At 35.5% G+C, this 21,102-nt stretch overlaps 3 protein-coding genes across 5 annotated transcripts in view; 1 reads left to right on the top strand and 2 right to left on the bottom strand.

Annotated features, from left to right (window-relative positions):
- The first annotated feature begins 5,868 nt into the window (after positions 1-5,868).
- Positions 5,869-10,316, top strand: LOC108972618 (protein spitz). Its single transcript, XM_018939267.1, has one exon. The coding sequence runs from the start codon at positions 8,810-8,812 to the stop codon at positions 9,623-9,625; it is 816 nt and encodes a 271-aa protein (XP_018794812.1). The 5' UTR covers positions 5,869-8,809; the 3' UTR covers positions 9,626-10,316.
- A 1,375-nt stretch (positions 10,317-11,691) lies between these two features.
- Positions 11,692-12,663, bottom strand: LOC108972593 (cytochrome b561 domain-containing protein 2-like). The gene is made up of 3 exons (XM_018939230.1): positions 12,338-12,663; positions 12,074-12,266; positions 11,692-12,001 (listed from the first exon to the last, which is right to left on the bottom strand). The coding sequence occupies exons 1-3, from the start codon at positions 12,644-12,646 to the stop codon at positions 11,694-11,696; spliced, it is 810 nt and encodes a 269-aa protein (XP_018794775.1). The 5' UTR covers positions 12,647-12,663; the 3' UTR covers positions 11,692-11,693.
- Positions 12,664-14,522: 1,859 nt separating this feature from the next.
- LOC108972613 overlaps positions 14,523-21,102 on the bottom strand; it is a 10,112-nt gene continuing 3,532 nt past the window's right edge. Inside the window, exons 1-4 of one of the 3 annotated variants that reach the window (XM_018939261.1) lie at positions 18,499-18,746; positions 17,229-17,837; positions 15,259-15,451; positions 14,523-15,024 (exon numbers count right to left, since the gene is read on the bottom strand). In XM_018939261.1, the coding sequence (XP_018794806.1) occupies positions 14,711-15,024; positions 15,259-15,451; positions 17,229-17,837; positions 18,499-18,501 (1,119 nt within the window). In that variant the 5' untranslated portion in view covers positions 18,502-18,746 and the 3' untranslated portion in view covers positions 14,523-14,710. Of the gene's footprint in view, positions 15,025-15,258; positions 15,452-17,228; positions 17,952-18,498; positions 18,747-21,102 lie in introns of those variants that run through there. The other 2 variants (XM_018939263.1, XM_018939262.1) reach the window with 2 other exon arrangements.

Raw genomic sequence — 21,102 nt, forward strand, 5'->3', positions numbered from 1 at the left:
TAAAATCCAAGGCCTCATTAATAGAATCTAATAAACCGAGCATTGCACTTTGAAACACATACACAAAAACAAATGTTCGAATTTCCTGTCTGCGTGATTCATATGGCGTTATCAAATATTTTTAATCTGTTTTCGAACGCAAAATTTTTATTTACTTCGCAGTTGACGAATATAAATGCAAATTTACGAAACATTAAATTGGATTCGCTATAAGAACTGTACTCGGAATTTATTCTACGCATTTTATACATCCTCGATCCATATAAAAATTGCATTTTCCAGTTACCCACGTTTTTATGTGTACCCATAACGAATCACTTTTGTTCCGAAAATGCAGCGTCCAAGCAGCGTGTTCGAAAACAAGAATTAAGCGCGTAGGCGCACAGTGAGTGCAGCGCTTACAACGGAAACAACAAATTTCATATTCGGTTTACAGTTGTTATTCACATTTTCGTGCAAGTTTTTTGGTTCATTTGGCAGACACTAACCACCACACAAACAACTTGGTCGCTCGTTCGCACTTAACAGTTTAGAATGCGCTGCATTCGCCTTCGTCTTCGCCTCATTGGTTGCGTTGTGGTGCGATGAGGTGAGGCGTGCCGAACGTTGTTATGGGGAGTTATTTTTGGTTGTTCCCCACTTCCGTTCTCCGCTTTTATGCACTCGCAACAACAACGAGCGCATAGCCGAAGTATTTTCAATGCGTCGCGTCACCATTTACCCTGGCCCTGTCCTATTCCAATCGTTTCGTCTCATTGAATCTTGTTGTTGCTGCTCTTCTGTACGTCGTTCAACGACGAGCGGAGCGACTGAGCGCTGCTCCCCATGCAAGCGCTGACCGGTTGTTGTGCCTCTGCTGTGCTACTATTACTCTGGCGCTTTGTTGGTATTGGCTGTGTGTTGGCGACGATGCGACGGCGGCGGTGGCGGGTGCAGAGACTCATTCATGTGTACGCTGTTGTGGCCGTCGTCGCCGCCGTTGTCGTCGTCACTACTCATTCATTCATTCATTAATCCGTAACTTGTCATAGCGTACACATCGTATTGTCGCGTGGCGCGCTTGAATAGTGGGACGTTGTATGACGCGCATGGTGGTGGTGCACCATTGGGGCCACAAAACAAACGATCAGCGCTTAATTTGTGTTGTTGCATATAAATACATAAGTATATTCCTTGCAAACAAGCCGCACCTTTTAGCGCTTTGCCGCTCGCTGTGGTGTTCGTTCGTCGTGTTTGTATGGCGCGTTCGTCGCATTGTTGTAGCAGCAAGTAAGAAATTTCCGTTATGACTGCATAGTTTAAATTTTATCCGCGCTGTTCGGCTACGTGTTGTGTTTTCAGTGTGTATTTGAAGTGTTGGTGGTGGTTGTTGTCGTTGTGTGCGCGCGTGCGCTTGGCATTCCAAAGATTTGAGTTCGCTCATTCAATACTCAATTTGTGCCGTTTAGTTTGAAGCCGTAAGGTGGTGCGTGTGCGGGGTCAGTAGACACACTTTCCTACACCTGAAGTAAAAACTAAAAAAAATAACGTAAAAGTTCAATATTTGACTAATGTTGCAGAGCACTTAATTATAAAAAATGTTAACTGATAAAAATAATTTGAAAAAATATATATATAAAATGGTTTACAATAAGTTACGCAGCACATAAAAAATATGTATTATTATATTATTTGTGTTAAGAAAGTGCAAGCAATCAACTTTCGCCATGTAATTTATCACCGCTCTGTAATACAATAACAACAAGCAAGCAGCAAGTGGCTACAAAGCTCACCCTATACACCTGTCGAAGGCACGGAATGCATACATACATATGCGCACCTACATGTCGTTTATTATATTTCTCGCGTTTTGCGTTTTTTGCGTTTTAAATAAATTGAATTGACAATATTAATAGTCGTCATTTGTCCACACACCTCACCTCGATTATAATCGCTACGTCTAGCTGGATGTGTTGGGCGGACAAAAGCATGTATTCGCGCCAGTTATTGAATTATTTGGAGTGACGTCTTTTTTAGGCCCCATTTTCGGTTGCCAGAGCGTATTCGGACAATTAGAATTCGAAAATATTCATGCGCGTGTCGCTTTATTATAGACGATGCTTGTTAACTACAAAGAAAGATATCAATGAATATATAAAACAACAATAACAACATTTTTACATTTACTTTATTTTTTATTATTTAGCGAATTCGGCAAAATTCCAAATGCGTGTGGTTTTCAACTAACTGTGTGTGTTGATTCATATATGTATGTATGTCTGAATATCTGTTATTCCACGCGCAGGTCGCTTGAAGATATTCAAAGTCATTGAATTAATAAATTGACTAAAGGCATATCGCTTGCTTCTTTAGATTGCGCACTATTGTCAACGCTTGTTCCAATTCGGCATAACTACTTAATATTCTGTGTTAAATTTGTGAAAAAACAAAGCCGCCAAAAGCAAGACGTTATTAATAAAGTTGTAGTGGCATAGAAGAAAGATGAAAAAACCGTCTGCAAAAATGGGAACGCGTCAACGTATTCAGATTAACATCATAAGATCAAGCCGATCATCATGAGCTCATGCGAAGACAACAAAACAAATAAGAAGCGACTGCGAATAGTGGTGAAAGCATGTACTGCGTGTACATATACATATGTATGGATGTATGTACTTGTATTTATGTGTTCCAAGTACAGTTGTGCTGATCTTGACCTACACACAAACACATAAAAACATTTAACTGTTGCTAAGCATGAATTAATAATTTTTTTCTTTCTTGCATTGATGTAACATATAGGCAATACGTTTTCGTAGATGATTAGTGGTCCGGTGTCATCCACTATTTCTTCGAAGTTTGTACCGTTACCTTGGATCATCATTCATGCCAAATTTCGTCTAATAAAAAAGATTCCCATACAAAATCTTGATTTTGAACCTTCAGTTTGTATAACAGATATGTAAATGCTAAAGTGATTCGATTTAAACCATTCTTTCGGAGATTGTACCACTGCCTTGGACAATAACCCATGCCAAATTTCGTGAAGATATATCGTCTAGTAAAAAAGTTTCCCATACAAAAACTTAATTTTGAGCTATTAGTTTGTATGGCAGCACTATAGCATATAAGTGATCGGATATCTGCAGTTCCGAAAAGTGAGCAGCTTCTTGTGGAGAAAAGAATGTGTGCAAAATTTCAGATCGTTAACTCCTTAACTGGTTTGCGTATGTATTCACAAAAAGACGAGTCTGACTAAATATACCCTGAACCTCTTGGCAAGCTTAATATATCCCGGTCAGCGTATAAAAATCGATCTTGATTGGCATTATTTTGTGCTCAATCTGCAAAATACATTGAAACAACTCACCTAGGAACGGCTATTTAAACACGCGCTTAATTCTCGTTCACACTGACAAGCAAAATTGTGCTAATGACCAAGGTAAATGAATCTGTGACAATTTGTTTAACACACGTCAGCTGTTATAAGCCAAAATGCTTAACATCATGTCATTATATACATTCATTTATTCGGGACGGATGAACAATTCGTTCAGCCAAAAAAAAAATTATGTTCATATACATATACGAGTATACAAACATAGCTGTACATATGTACATATGTAGTGTATGTATTATTTTTGCACATTTAATATGATGTTGAAATCTACAACCATCGCTTGCACGCATTCAGCGGCTGTCATGTGTGAATGACTGGTGGGGTCAAGGGATGCTTGCTGTCACTTTTCGCGCATTTGTAACTTTATTTGAGTTTCTTCTGGAATCTATACTCGTATTTTTATTATAAATCAATTATAATATGGAACGAAATGATTTTTGCTATCGTCTCGGGAAATTGCCTAGCGTCGGCTTAATTATTAACGCTTCACCACCGTCCATTAAACTTGGTACGCGCTGTCTGAATGATATGATTCGATTCTTATATTGTGTGATATTTTTAAATTCTCAATGCAGTCCAAAAGTCACTAAATTGCGCCGGCATTGCGCCGGTGAATCAATTTATGTACGTCCGCCATTACGCGTCGCGTCGCGCCATGATAAAGCTCAGCGCCGCATTCTTCTCACTTTTGAAACAATTTGTCCGACCAGTGATGATGAAATATTCGTAAATATTTAATAAGCGACATTTTGCATATATTTTCAAGTGTTGCATTACTCGGATTCAATTATTTTTTAATTACAAGTGTGCTAAACTAAATTCTAGTGCACTTTTTGTATGAAAATACTGTCATTGAGCAACAAGTGATCCACTCTGACAAGCTTTCTCAATTCGCAACACTTGCTTGAAGCTGTAAATAGTGTTTTTAAAATAATTTTTCAATTATGAAACAAAAAGTTTATTATTTATGAGTTTGCCAGGAAACATAAAACATAGTCTAATAAAATCAAAAAATTAATATTTAAATTAATTAAAATTACAATATGAACTACTAAGAAGAGAATCTGTAGCATATGTATGTATGTACATATGTATGTTTGTATGTCAAAATGTATATGTTTTCGTAATCATTCTCTAGATATATGAGTTAAGACGGGGGGTATTATAGTAGTTACCGGAATCTCTTTCGCTTCTCTAATTTTGTCATCTTCATTAACGTATGTATGTTTGTATGTGATACACATATACTGTATCTGTATGCTGCTGACACTACGTACGCTCCGGTGACTTGTTGAGTGACAAGCGAAATAATACATTTCTGTGGTTGCTTTATGCTGGAACTTTTTCCTTTTTTTTCTTATCAACTGTTCAAAGCGAAGTTTTATAAAAAAAAAAAAAAAGAATCAGTGAAAAATTCTCATCCGTGCGGTGAAATTCTTTTTAGTTATATTTTTTTAGATTTTTTTTTGTTTTTGTTTTTTTGTTTTGAAATTTGTACTAATTTGACTTTAACCTTGATATGGAGCAAGATTATAAAGCATACAATTTTTTTTTGGCCACACTGTCTTTATACTTATCGAACATTTTTGAAATTACGAATTGCTAGTTGTACATACAAATGTGTGTGACGCGTGTTTATTTTATGTTTTATCAAAGTTGATGCTGACTTTCAAATCTTTAATAACATCGCGGCGAAGACAATGAAAACACTGCTAAAATCTAAAGTTCTAAGTTTTGTTTTATATTTGTATGGATGTTAACAGCGCACTTGGTGGTTACCGCTCGCCAGTAAATTCATTTGAATTTGGCGCAATTTTGTTTGATATTTTATAAATTAAGAAAAAGAAAAGAACCATGCCTTTACTTACTGATAGAATTGTGTCATTCTTCAAAGTGGCTGCGAAATGTTGACATTTTCTGCTTAAAATACATTTTTGAAATTCATATCACAGCCAGCTTTGAGGAGCGTCGCGATTCTAAAGCATTAGCGGAGACATTAAAAATGATAAGCGAAAAATTGCAGATTTTCGTAACTTTTTTTTTAAGAAAAATGAAAAAATTATAAAAAAAATAAATATATAAAAATATTTATAAGAAATTTTCGTGAAATTTTTTGAAGAAACAAAAAAATAAATAAAAGTTTATAAGAAAAATAAAAAAAAATTTTATAAGAAAAAAAATTCGTCTTCGATTTGGAACATGTGAAAAGTGCACAATCAGCTTTAAAAATTATGTTATCACCATATTTCAACAAAAATTTGTAAATTGGTTTGGTAAAAAATTGAAATTTTTGTTTTTATAAATTACGCATTTCATATTAGTAATTCATTCGCCATAATCACAACAACACATACCAAGTAGACAGCCTTATAGTTTATTATATATCACAACAATAACAAAATACGTTTGTCTAAATCTCACAAAGTGGTTGTGAAATGCTCTATTTGAAACTGCATATCACAGCCAGCTTTGATGAGCTTAGCTGGACGTCTTCCTAAGAGCTGCACCAAACAAAACCAAGTACCAACCAACCTAAACCAACAATCATTAAAATCTGTCACAAAAAAGATTACCACTCACTCGAATAACATGCAATTACAAAGCACATTCATACACACACACACACACACACACACACACACCCATACATACAAGTGGTGCGCGTACACACACACATACAGAGCGCGACCATAAACACACTGTGCTCACACACGAAACGCTGCAGGATATTCCATTCTCCATAAATTGCATAAATGTCAACATCATCAACCATCAACTTGGTTAACCGGCGCTTGCAGCTTGGAAATGTCATTTAAAATAATAATAATGCAAAAATRAAAATAATAAGAAAAAAAAAACGAAACAACAAAAAGTTGAAAGTAAAAAGTGGCCATAAAATGTTGCTTATCTAAGCCTCATCAAGTGGTTGTGATATGGATTCTCAACGCATATCACAGCCAGCTTTGATGAGCTAGGATAATCAACGGGGGACAGCGCTCTACAAAAAGCTAATTAGAAACAAATGTGATTATAAAAAATATAATGAATTGGTTTGAAAATATGTATGTGCTAAATAGAAAATATAAAATTTGGTGTTTAAAAAGAAAATGAGTAAGCGAAAAATTCGTTAGTGATTTGGTTAAAATTCAATCAATAACAATTCAGCCAAAAAAAAATTAAATAAATTAAATTGCAAGAAAATTGTTAAATACAAAATTAGAAAAGGAATTAAATTGCAGGAACGAGCAAAAACAATGAATAAAGCGAATTTCCAAAAATGTTGAAAGAATCATCCATCCATTCCTGCATTTTCACACAGTCATCGAATGCACCGATTTGTGTTTACCTATTTTTATTTACAATTCATTCAAAATTTTTACGCTTATCGCACATTTGTAATGTTTGCAGCTAAATACACATACATGCCATACATACGTCATATCTTAGTCATTGGCAATTTAAAGCGAATCGCTGGTTGTGACGCCGTGAGTATTGCTGTACTATGCCCCTGAATGAATGAGTGCTGCGTCAGTGAGCCGAACACGCGGTACTTTCTCTAATATCCATACATACATACATATGTATGACAAACTAATAGTTCTATGCACTATGCCTATGTATGACGCATATTATTTTCTCGAAAGGTCCTTAATGTATAATGACTTTAGAATACCAATTAGTAATTGGGGATTTTTAGCTATTTTTATTTGGGTAGTTAAGTTGTAGATAACTTGAAATAAAGAAAAACATTTTTTTTAATTTTAAATTTCGAGTTACACGCGACGTCCGGCGGCGCTAAAAACTTGTCTTTCACTGCTGCAGTGATTCGTACTTTCATTTTTATTTTAATTTTTTTTTTTTACAGACTTTGAATAAAAAATCTAAATTTTTGATAATCTTTTTTGCTTAAAAAATAAGTTGTAATGGAAATAAAAAATATCCTTCGTTGAATAACTATGTAGATAATGTTATTTTAAAGATGTATACACAATTCTAACTAAATCGGTCCATAATTTTTCGAGAAATCAAAAATGGAGCTACATCGACGTGGCCTGATGGGTGGAACTTCCAATGGATCTGTCTTTAGATCTTATTTTACTCGGATCGACTTAAAATTTTTGGGGAATATTTTAAACATATCCGTATTGTACTATTTAATATGATAAAAAAAATAATATTAATAAAAAAAAAATAATTCGTCTCTATATATGTACAATGTGATTGAGGTCTGGCTTCTGGGTCAGATGTGGCAGCACCTTTTTAATATTCCTTAGCCCATAAAACATAATGCTTTGGATAGTTCTTATGAATAAAAAATAAAACCACTATTTAAATTGAGTTTAGTTGTTTATGGAGCCGGATTATATTTTTAATTTTGCCTAGTAGTCCATTTTTTTTTCTTGACTATGTAATTTAAATTTTTACTCAACAAGTGGTCAATTTCATGTGGCTTCAGAAGTAACGGATTCCTAGACATACTTCGGAAAGTCAACAAATTTAAATGAAAATGTTTTTCGCGAATTTAACGGTTTTCTTTATTAAGCTGTTTCAGCATAAACAATGTGGTTTTTGGTTTAACGTTTAATTTATTTTCATTTTTCAGCATTTTCTATTATTTTTAAATATAAGATTTTCACTTTGTTTGAACTATACTTGTTACAGATAGCTTAAAAAATGTAATTCGTTTAATCTTATTTTCGCAGGTATACCACAAAAACAACAAGGACTAACTGATTTTTTAACACTTTTCAACATCGAATTTTGCCTGTTTTTACAATATTTATTAAAATAGTTAATATAAGTATAAAGTGTTTTGTAAACACAACTGTGTGTGTAGTTAAGTCCGATTAATTGTATTAAAAGTCTGTGAAAATACCGTTATAACATTATATGTGCGTGCATGTCCGAGAATTGTGATAGCAAGTAGTAGTTTAACAACTTGATTTAATTGTTTATTAAAGTCATACGTTCTAGTTACACTATTCACATCATAAAGTGTAGAATATTAAACCAAAAATATAATTGTAACAGAAGTGAAAAAGCTGTGAAAGTCTTTAACAAAAAATTTATATTATATGTGGGCATGTATATTTCTGTATTAACTGTAATAATAACCTCGAAAAAGTAACTGAAATCAAAGATCTTGAATTTTAAGTAAACGAAACATAAAATTTTAAAAAAGTTATCGAAACTAATTTAAGTTTTCACGTCCATTTTTTTAAGTAATAAAAAGCAGAACAACAACTGTATTCCACTTCGAACAATTTCCATTCCAATAAACAGTATTTTGTGAACCGAAAACCAAAACTGATAGAAGTTTTCAACTCACACATCCCACACTCATTCACTCACTCACTCAAGTATTGAACACATTCTCTTAATTAAGTAACTTAATTTCTATAAGCAAACTAAACGCTAATTCTGAACATCATGTCCTTGCTTAAGCGCAAATGCACGCTACTCTTTAGCGTCTGCTCGTTGACTCTAGTGCTCGCTTGCCTTTTAAAGCAGCCGACTACGGCTAATGCATGCTCTAGTCGTTCCATACCCAAGCCACGCACGCTCTCCTCGGCCGCCTCATCGCTTTCGCCACAACAGTCGACAACATCCGCTACGACAACTACTACCACCACCACCACAACCACGGAGCCGACCACCACTACCACAACGACACCAAGACCCAACATCACCTTCCCAACCTACAAATGTCCTGTGAACTACGACGCTTGGTATTGTCTGAATGATGCAACCTGCTTCTCGGTTAAGCTGGGCGACTCGGTTATGTATAATTGCGAGTGCGCAAATGGCTTTATGGGGCCACGCTGCGAGTACAAGGAGTACGATGCATCCTTCTTGCCGAAACGACCACGTCCAATGCTGGAAGAGGCGAGTATTGCAAGCGGCGCCATTTGTGCCCTACTCTTTGTGCTCTTCATCTGTTTGACCCTATACCTACGTTATGAGCAGCGCGCTAAGGTTTTTGCTGAGGATTATGAGATCACCGACGCCATGGAAGAGGAGGATGACGAGTGTGAAAACAGCTACTTCTCAACGAAAACATGTCGCTATTGCAATGAGCCGCAATGTTGCGGTGCAAAGGCTGGGATCGTTGCTGATGTTGGCAATAGCGGCATGCGTGGTCGTGTCTATGGCGCGGCCGAGGGCGGCGTTGGTGCACCATCGCTGCGTCGTTACATTGAAGCGATTTCCATGTCATTTGCTATCAGGCGCACCACCAAAATGTAAAATGCGAATTAAACGCACACGAAATATAATTTATATGAGAAAGCATAAATAATATGGTTGTTCTGTTGTATTTGAAAGATTTTATAAAATAAGCTGTAAGAAATATATCTGCGCGTAATTCTGCGCCCTTTAATAATTAAAATTTGTTCTATATCTGCATTACCGTTAATTTTCTGCAATTTTAGTTCACTAAAATAAAATATTTATTCACTGTTCATTCAAAATAACTTAACTTAATTTTTTCCATTGCAATTCACTTATTTGTACTTAACATCCTACAGTTATGAGAACTAATAATAAATTTTTTGGCAAATATAACACTACAACCAACTCTAAAAAGAACAAAAAAATTTATATTAAATAAGCTTTGTTAGCCCTTAAGCTGAGCTTAGCAAGCCAATTCATTTTTAACTGTACCGTTTTTTGAAACACATCAGTTTTAGACTAGTGATGACTAAATGCCTTCGAGTGCTTTATATACAACATTTATATACTCCTGAAATCACTTAATATTTTAACTAAAATTGAAGTCCATTTTCACAAATCCATGACATCACAGCACATTTACATATACATATACAACACAAACAAACATGCATTATTTTCATTTAAAGTATAATATTTATGTAATTTCACCACTCCAAGTCCGGAATAAACTGAATTTACGATTTTTTTTACAAACTTTATTTAATACATACGTGATATTTATTTATTTATTTTGCAGCGTATTTGATGAGAATTCATATTAATTTATCTTGCGGCATGCAAAAAGTATTATTCGTAACAACTATTGTACACACCTTCTTTTATTAAATAATACGCAAATTAAATAAAACTGCACAAAGCTAAATGCAAAATAAAAAATAAACTGTTTTGATTTCTAGAAAAGGAGAAGGATATTTTTTTCTTTTTTTTGAAGAGGAATTTTATTCAATAAAAAAAATAAAAAACTTGGAAGAGCTAAGTTCGATAGGGCATTAAAACCGGACGTGTTAGTTATATTGGGACTAGAGCGAGTTTTATTCATTTTAAGCACAACAATTCATCGTGGTTAGAAGCTAGTATACCCTTCACAGATGCATTTCGTTTAGTAACAATGTGTTCGGTTTGTATGGCAGCTATATGCTATAGTAAGCCGATCTAAACAATTTCTTCGGAGATTACATTGCTGACTTAGAAAATAATCAATACCAAATATGTCAAATGTGAAAGTTTTCCATACAAGAACTTTTTTCCGATCGTTCAGTTTGTGTGGCAGCTATATGTTATAGTGGTTCGATATCGGCAGTTCCGACAAATGAGCAGCTTCTTGAAGAGAAAATGATGTTTGCAAAATTTCAAAACGATACCTTAAAATCTGAGCTACTAGTTCGTATATACACATACAGACAAACGGACATGGCTAAATCGACTCAGCTCAACATACTGATCATTATATATATATACTTTATAGGGTCTCCGACGCTTCCTTCTGGGTGTTACAAACTTAATATACCCTGTTCAGGGTATAAAAATATATAATAGTCTCGAAGTTGCTTTGGTTTTCTCCGAATATTTTCGACTAAATAGGCTCCAGAACCACTGCACTTGCAGCGTCTGTATACATGGTTTGTCCGGAATGTAATAGGACTGATTTTCTTCCACTGCGACTGTACCTTGGAGCGTGCCGCGCACCGACTGGTTTCGTACAACATACATATAACAAATGGATATCGGATACATACCGCAAGCAATTGAGTCGGAAGTCGCTATTTTCTGTATATTATCGATTATTTTCAAAATGTTAAATGTCAAGATTGATCTTTTTGTTTTGCGAGTTTTCAAATGTTATAGAGTACTGGGCTACCGGCAACTATAATTCAGTAGCCTTCTGCAATAGGGCAGTTAGTTTACTCAACTGTTGATGTGGACGCAAAAATTTAACATATTTATAGTGTATTCTAAGAGCTATGACATAAAGAAATCTGTTTTAGATTCATATTATAAAATTGAAATCGTATATTTTCACTTTTATACACTGTTTTCTAATGTTCAACGTTATTATTCACTAAATAACTCTCCGTTTACTTCACAAACGACTATAAAACAAGCACCACATAGGGCCATAAGCGGTCAACACAAATATAATAATTGTGGTAATCTCCAAGAGCAAACGAAAGTCCATATAAGTTGATGCGTCTAACGAGTAATCGTTAAATAGTTGCGTCTCGAACGAGTAATACATGCTCAACATAGCCAATGTAAACGTAATTAAGCCAATAATATTGTGCAATGTTTTATTAAAGCGTGGTTGTAGGCGTCCCTTCAGTTCGGCGGCGTAAAGAGAGCTGAGACCGCTTAACAAGCTGATAAACAAAATAACCATGGTAGCCAGACCTGCAAAGGAAAATATTTGTATTTATACCACCAAACAAATAAACATAATTATACATCATAGCACACACACACCTATGATGCCGTGACGCGTGTGAAAGTGGACCTCCTCCAAACACATTTTAATCACAATGCCAATGAGACCGATTATGGAGCCGCACAACTGTAACACCCAATGCAAGCGTGCCTTCTCCGACCGTTGACACACCTGCGTACAAGCGTTGCCACGATAGTAGGCCATTAGACCTTCGGACATCAAGCAGAGAAACTGGAAACGGTAAATATTTGAATTTTATTCCTAATACCTCCCGTGAACTAATTATTGTTTCCCTTACTTACACCTAGTGTACAAAACACCGCATGCCATGGAATATCCTTGCTATCCAAACGCAGACTCATCCAACACAAGTAAACTGTTACGAAGCCGATTAGCAACCGATTAACCAGCGTCAATACGAATTCGAGCTTCTGTGTGAGTGTGAGCGTGGGTGGCGGAGCTGGCCGTCCGCAACCCACTTGCGCAGGTGTGCTGCTGCTCACATTGTGGCAGTGTTGCGGCGCCGTGCTCTGTGGTGCCGGTGTGTCCCTAATGAAATGTATTCTAGCATTGCTTACCTTATTCACTACGAATTTTCCGCGACGTGTCATTTCGATTTTTGCGCAGCTTTTGGTATTTATATAAAAACATAAGATTTTGTTTCCACTGTAATTTGCGCAAAATCTAAAAGATTGCACCATTTGCGCTCCGGCTGACAGCGCGTTTCGCCTATTACTATTTTTGCAATCATTGTATTCCAGCCGAAATTCGTTTCGATATGTAAAAAAGCATTCCCCGGCGTATCATCATCGCCTTCCATTGCATGTGGCCGATTGCGTCTCCACTCCACTACGACATCGACTCGTGATTAATATGCTTGTTTTTTTTATTTTTGTTTTGTAGTTTTTATCTTTGCTTCTCAATGTCTTTATCATTGTGTCAAGCCGCAGCTATGTACTGGCAGGCATATTGCAGCCGTGATTGATTTTGTTACAGCCAGATACTTTCTTGGCAACTTATCGGCGCTTCCACCTTTGCCGCCGCTGTTTAATTATTCCACTCTGCCCTCACTGTCGATATGATGCATTGTTTTTTGTATAAAGTTTTATATGAATAGACGTGGTTTGAAGAGCTTCAATAAGATCTAAGATCTTTACGCGGATTGCGTGAAATTTGTTGTGAATTCTTGTAAGACACCAGAAAGTACTATATCTGTATTCGAAGTTTGTTTTGATATCTTATAAGTTAATTGTTCTACACAAATCTATAGTAGCATTAGGGTTGTGGTACCAAGCTGAAAATTTGGGCGTCACCTTTGCGTCCTGGTTACCTTGCTATGCGAGAATGAGATAGGGATAGAGTTTTCCTGAAAATAAAACTCAACATGGAGGAGAACATGGATAAAAAGCGGGCTGAGATATCAGCTAAAACGTCGTTGCAAAAAGTGGCTGCTACCATAGTCGGCACAATGAGTCCATTAGCGGTGACGTCACACCTCTGCTGGGGTCGTAGTGTACTGTCAAACCCGTTTTACAGCGACGAGTTGGTAAGGTCCTTGAGACTCGCATCTCCAAACCGTTAACATTATCGTAGAATAAGCGTTGCTACGCTTTTCGAGGATTGCCGATGGTGCTGATTCGACATAGAAGACTATGAACATGACAAAACCACGCAAGGAGGTATTGAAGGCGAAAGCTATATGTATATAGCGGCGGTGAAAGTGTATTATAGACTCAGCTGCAAGTCCAACCGAAGAAAGAAGAGAAGAGGTTAGCTTGGGCTAAGGGATAAACTTTTCACGGGGTCGCGCTTTCAAGGCAAACATTTTCGTGCGACATGTTTCTGTGAGTGGTGCAAGCCAAAATGCAGATTTCGTTAGAGCAGAGGTACGCGATTAAATTCTGTGTGAAACTCGATAAATCTTGGACAGAGGCGTTAGTTTTGTTCAAGAAGGCTTACCCACATGTTGCTTTAGCAAGAAGTGGTGTGTTTCGGTAGCAACAGACCTTTTTGGAGGGCCGGGAAGAGTTCGCTGATGAAGACTGTACTGGGAGACCTGCGACTGCAATATACACCGACAATGTGACTCGTGTACGCAAAATTTTGAACTCAGACCGTGGACTAAGTATTATAAGTCTAAGTTTAATTACTTAGATGTTAAATGTATCAAAATCTGCGGTTCATGAGATGGTGACGGAGCATTTGAACAAGTGTAAGGATGGTCCCAAAAGGGCTCACTGACGGTCAGAAATTACGGCGAATGGAAGTGTATCAAGAAAATTTGAGCATGTGTGAAAGTGACCTCCAATTTTTGAATAACGTAATCACAGGGACCTTTCATGGACCTTTGAATATGAAGATGACGATCTTAAATCAAACGTGGAGCATCCGTATTTGTAGTGAAGTTTATTTAAATATTTCATTTGTTTTCTAAATTTCTCAATAAATAAAAGGACTAAACTGAAACCCTTCTTAAAAAAGTACAAATTAAATGATTTATTTAGGATTTATTTAATATTAATTTTAAATGATAATAATAAATACAATTTTACAGAGAATGTTATGAAAGATTGTAATGTGCAAATATATTACAATTTATAAACTATAAATATTTAATTTACATATTGTATGCGGACGTCCAAATACAGACTGATGACCACAAAATGTATGAAATATTAGTCTCTTACAATGATCCGTATCTTCTGCAGCAGCGCCTTTATTGGTCCAATACAAGAGAGCACCAGCGAAATTAGTGTTATGGTTTTCATGCAAATGGGGAGCGTGGAGCCATCTGGGTGAGCACTTTTAAAGAAACCCGTTTGATAACCATAAAATTGTGCTAGAAGCGCTAGTACGAAGCAAGTGAGTCCGATCAAGTTGTGGAATGTGCGATTAAATAATGGACGTACACAACCCTTCATTTTGAGTTGATAAAGCGCGGTTAAACCGCTCAGCCAAGACACCAAGCAGAAGATAAATGAGGAAAAACCTTTGCAGAGATACGATAAATTTTGAAACAATAAGCTAAATCAAATAAATTTTGTCTAAATTATCTATTTTATATAAATTAAGCAAAACACAATATATGGATTTCTAGAAAATTTAATATTTAAACAATAATTAAAAAATAAGAATGTAATAAATTGTTGTCACTTGTGCAATAACTTTACAAATAAGTGAAATAAAATAAGAAATAAATAATAACTATTTCGCAGCCACTTACCCAGCTTGCCATGCGTGCTCGATAGCAAAAAACCCTTCTGTATGCATTTATATAGCGTACCGCCCATGCCCAGTCCGCCGCCTGCTAGCTGCAGCACCCAGTGTATTGTGTGCTTCTCATGCCGTTTGTAGTGTGACGTCAGCGGATTGGCGTTGTAGTGTATCATTACCGCTTCAGCCATCAACAGTGAGTACTAGGCGAACAGAAACGAGAAGTTGTTGGATTTAGAGCCGAGTAAAATAAATTCCGTAAGCGTTTGTTGCATACTTTTAGGCATTTAATGTGAGTGATCATTTTACGCGACGTTAACCGAGTACAGTGTGTGTGAGTTATAGCCGAACACATGCATACTCACACATGCACAAAAATCGCATAAGCAATTAATGTTATCGTTCAGTGGGGGTTATGAATTTTATTTGACAAATGCTAAACGTAATAACTCATAGAAATTAATAGAATTTAGTTGTGTATGTACATATATCTTTTTGATGTTTATTGCTTACATTTAAATTAAAAAATAAATGTTTTCTACGAAATTAGTTTTTGATTGTATTCATTTTTATAAAGAAATTTAGTCTTATTTAGTTAACTTTCGAAACCAAAATAAACTGATTTACTATTAAAAATATTTTTAAAGGGGGCTACCACCACCTTTTTATAAAATTGTATGCAATACCTCTTTTTAAAAAGGTAATTACAAAATAGTTATAAATTTAACACGATTTCAGAAGGCTTGAGACTACCTCTGTTTACAAATTTAAGTAAACCAATGTCAAAAAATTTTATTATAAACATAAATTTAAACAATTTTAACCAACAAATGAAAATATTTTGTGCGGTGATATCATCTGTTTAAAAATTGCAATGCAATAACATTTAAAAGATGAATGAATTCACACAATGAGGTTGTTGAGCAAAGGCAATTTAACCAGATTAACAATTAAAATTGTTTGAGTAGGCTTGCCACCTAATTAAAATTATATTTTATTAAAAAATTTTGAATATAAAACTAAAATAGTAACGATGTCAGAAATATTTGGTGATGGTTGCCACTTTCTTGCAAAATGTCTGAGACAGTATTGTGGGTGCTTGACTCAATATTAATTGAGCAAAAATGGACACCATCAAAGAAAAACTTTTTAAGTTTTTTTTTTTCAATAAAGACAAAAAACGTAAACCAAGCACTTAAAAATTTGAATAATCATTATAGCCCTGATACAGTTGATGTCGAAAGAAGCACCACGCATTGGAGGCACATCTGTGGAAAGTATCGATAAAATAATAGAAATAGTCGAGACCTACCATCAGACACTGTTTCTATTACCCAGAAGCATTGCATGAAAATCCGTTTGGAAAAAAATACTGGATGCAATCAGAACCTATATGTATGGTTGTCACATGCTAACGGAATTTTCATACGCAAATCTCGTGTTGAATCACAACAAAACGATCCAAACGATCCGGAAAGAATAAAATCACGAAAAGATGGGCTTACGTCAACCTCAAACGAAGAGTTGGTGCCAATCCCACAACCATCTCATCCACTATGAACTGCTTAAATTAGGCCAAAAAATTTGCCTAGTCAATCACCCAAAACGGCCAGTTTTGGCCAATAGGAGGGGTATCGTATCTGTTTATGGCTAGTGGACAATTCGAATCAATAGAAGATTGTGTAAATTTTTGGCTGGCAGTAAGTCGACACGCTCTAGTGGTCATGTTGTAGGTCACTAATGCGAATAAATTAGACTTAAATGTGTAAAAGGTTATCCAAATCCTAGTATCATTGTGTTCACAAATATGTTTCAAAACTTTTAACATAATCAATAAACAATTATGCTTACAGAACTTTTTTTTTAGTAATTTTAAAAATTGATTTAAATCGAACGTATTTAACATATCCGCGCACCACTTCAATAGCCTATGTTATATGTGTAGTATTTAAATATTTGTAAAACACTTGGATCACTTACTCCGAGTGTCACCAACCACGCATGCAACGGGGTATTCTGCAAACCTCTGGTGATACACAGCCAGCTCATGTAGATGGTCACAAAACCGATGCACATTTGATTCAAAATAAATAGAAATGTTTCGAAATGTAGAAATGCAGCCGTCTTCCAAAAGGATTTCGGAGCGGTGGACTTCTCATCGATATACGAATCCATTTTACTGTAGGCGTAACGCGGATAACGGGATTGGCGTGTTTGAAAACGCGACGGCGAGGACACACTACTCGCGGCCGCAAAAAGACTTGAAGTGTAAGTTGTCAGCGGATTCGTGCGACTCTGATAGGCGCGATCGGGTCCACTAGCTGTCGCACTTTCACTGGAATGATAATTCTCCGTAGACTGGTCACTATTGATGTGATCGCTGTTCTTTTCGCACGATACTAGTGCAGCGGCGTCGTCAATGTGTATTTCGTCTGTTGATTCTTGACCGTTAGTTGTTGGAGCGCGATTTTTTAACGTTGTGCTGCCATAGTCACTGTGCTTTGAACTGATCGTTGCGTCGAGGCGTTCCGTTGAAGTCAACATTTTTGATGTATAATAGATTTGCTCGTTTTTAAATTTGTATACGTGCTTTCGTGCAGTAAGTGTGTTTAACGATCGTTTATTTTGATAATTTATTTAGTTGTATTGCTATTTATTATTTTTGTTTTAATAAGGTGCTTAGTTCTATCTTCCTTTATTGTGCTTATCAAATAAAAATTTTGAAATAGTTGACGCTTAAAGCTATACGCTCCGGGCGCTTTCACTAAGTGACGAAGTGTCATAGTGATAAGATGTGAATACTTAAATACGCTTAATTTGTACGCATTTATCTTAGCGGCAGTAAAAAAAAAGGTTTCACACACACAATCACGCCGCGAAGGTTGTACGTTTCAATAGCTGTAACTGCCGTAGGCCTGATCCATAAACAACTTACAACTACTACAAAATTCCAACCCCCATATAATTTTAAATAATGGGTTACCAGTGGGATCTACATATGTCTCTATAATTATTACTAAAACGAATTAAGAACGTCTATGTGGCATTACTGTTGGTGTTATAGACATTTATGGAAAATAAATTGGAATTCCCCATTTTGAAACGGGTATAGAAACTTTCGCTATTTGGTATTGCAATAATTGAGGGCGATATATAGGGTAGTCGAAAAAGTCTTTTCGTATTTCTAATTAAACTTCAACATATTTTTTTTTTTTTATAAACAATGAACCAAATACAAACCATTTCTTACCATTCTTTCCCCAGAAAAAATATTCCATACATAAAAATTGTCTGGTTTCTCCGCAAGTAATCTTCACAGGTTTCTCTCGTAGTCAACTTTACTTCATTAAGGAAGTTCTGCATTGAACGAAATAAATGGTAGTACGATGGTGCAAGGTAAGGGCCATATAATGGTTGCATCAGAAAGTCCCAGCCAAGCTCTCCCAGTTTTTGCCGAGTCATCAAAAACGTGTATGGTCCAGCGTTGTTCTGATGGAAAACAAAGTCTTTCCTGTTGATCAGTTCTGTCCGTATTTTCGGTTGATTTCTTCAATCTCATCAGTTGTTGACAGTAAAATGTAAAATCAATCATTCGATCAGGCTGGAGCAGCTCATGTTAGATTATCCCTTTCAAATCCCTCCAAACACTTAGTATAACCTTTCGAGGCGTCAATCCTGGCTTTGTGAGCATTTGTTGAACTTCACCACGATCTTTTTCGCAACAAGTATTATCGTATTTGATCCACTTTTGTTCTCCTATTACCTTTCGCCTCGCAGATGTTACTTCGGTCCATTAAATTTTCACAGACAATTCATGTGGCGCCCAACATCGAGCCCCTTTTTGTAGACACCTTTTCTAAATGGTTCAAAACTGTTTGGAGCTTATATGACGGTCCTGGTCAATCTTTTGCATAAATTCATCGACTAGAACGAGGTGCATCTTTCACATAAAAATTCCGGAAGGGAAGTGAGCGAAACATTGTTGTGCTACACGAACTGATACAGCATTGTCTCCGTAAACTTAAAAAATTTCATTGGTGGGGGTTTTTTTAATACAAAAATTTCAAAATATAGCGAATTTCTTCATTATTTTGAAACAAATTTTGAACAGCTGTAACTTTTTCTCGACTTCCCCAAATTAAATTTTTTTTGGTTAAATGAAGGTCAAAATCTTACCTTTCCAACTCTATATGGGTTGAAACAATGTGTCTATTGACAAAATAGAAAAAGAAACTTTTTGGACTATCCAATATATTAAAATATAAATGACACACAACAAATCCCAAACTATAGCAACAGGAAAAGGAGTTATTAATATTGTATAATATTTATTATACTTAAATTCACAAAATGGTTCAAATATTTTCTGCAAAACAACAAAAACAACTTTGGATACAAACACTGAGCTCTTAATTTTTATTTAAAATTGCGATACCTTTTCTTCAAGAATTCGAATTGAAGAACGAAATCGTCCACGACTACAACTTGGAAACGATAACGGAAATAGGGAAGACTATTATCATAAATCATCCACAAACAAGGTAGTGGGCCTAAATGTTATAACATTGACCTTATCAAGAATTTGAATTCAAAGGCTGCGTCACGTTCACTCATATCAATTAGAAGAGGTGACAAAGTAAAATTTTCAGCCGTCAAATTAACATAGTGACTGCTTAACAAAACTGGAATATTTTGGTAAAATCGTTATATAAAAAAGAAGAACTAAATTAAGTAATTTGTTGAGCCTATCAACAAGCTAATTGCAAATTAAACGATTGATTTTGATGTTTCCAGTGATACATTTATTACTTTAAAAAACAACTACCTATTTAAAGAAACTACGTGTATATTGTGGAAGTCTATATATTGTCCTTTATCATAAACATGTTTGCACTGCTTGTTTTGACATATTTTGTTTATTTTATGACGTCACAACTGTCAAATGAGAACCAAAAATAGCGGAACATTTTCATACTTGAATTTATCGCAATAAAAATATTGTATCTTTTTCTTTCACAAATTATTCTAAATCTAAAGACATTTGACATTACCTCATCCGAAGAATTCTAATGTTGTCTTAAAATATGTTTAAATTTTCTAATGGTAAGATTTGCAAATTTTTTCCGAGTAAGACTATAACTCAAAGCTGAAGCGGGGTTTAAATAAGAACCAAGTATGTACCGGATTCTTGGATCTCACCTTTATCGATTGATTAAAATGTTTATTTTTCTTTCACAAGCTATTATAGTCTAGAGAAGTTAAGGGGTTACATGGGTTTACGGGTTTCAAAAAATCGATTTTTTTTATCCTATTAAATTCTATAACACACTCTAGAGGTGTTGTCCCAAATTGTCGAGTTGACCCGAGTAATAATTTTGGAGATACAGACTTGAGAACTTGTGCGCTCGAGGCTAGCTAGGCTAAATGCGCCGTCTTTAAACGCGTTTTTCTCGGAACTGTGTTTTTGAAATCGGTTGGTAAGATTTATCGAGAACTATTCGACCTTTCTTCATGAAATTTTACACAGGTGTTTAGATACAATTCTTAAAGACTTGGACGAAGAACTTTTTTCGATTACAACTATTTGAAAAATGAAAATATCGCGAAATTTTCACCGAAATGTAAAAATATCAGACAAAAGTCCAATTTTCGTTTTTTGCTTCGTCCAAGGTTTTCACTAAAACACGTTTTTATACTCTCGCAACAATGTTGCTAAAGAGAGTATTATAGTTTTGTTCACATAACGGTTGTTTGTAAGTCCTAAAACTAAAGGAGTCAGATATAGGGTTATATATACCAAAGTGATCAGGGTGACGAGTAGAGTTGAAATCCGGATGTCTGTCTGTCCGTCCGT

The sequence above is a fragment of the Bactrocera latifrons genome, unplaced genomic scaffold (genome assembly GCF_001853355.1).
Source record: "Bactrocera latifrons isolate USDA-ARS-PBARC rearing strain unplaced genomic scaffold, ASM185335v1 scaffold_41, whole genome shotgun sequence".
In the NCBI taxonomy this organism is placed as follows: domain Eukaryota; kingdom Metazoa; phylum Arthropoda; class Insecta; order Diptera; family Tephritidae; genus Bactrocera; species Bactrocera latifrons.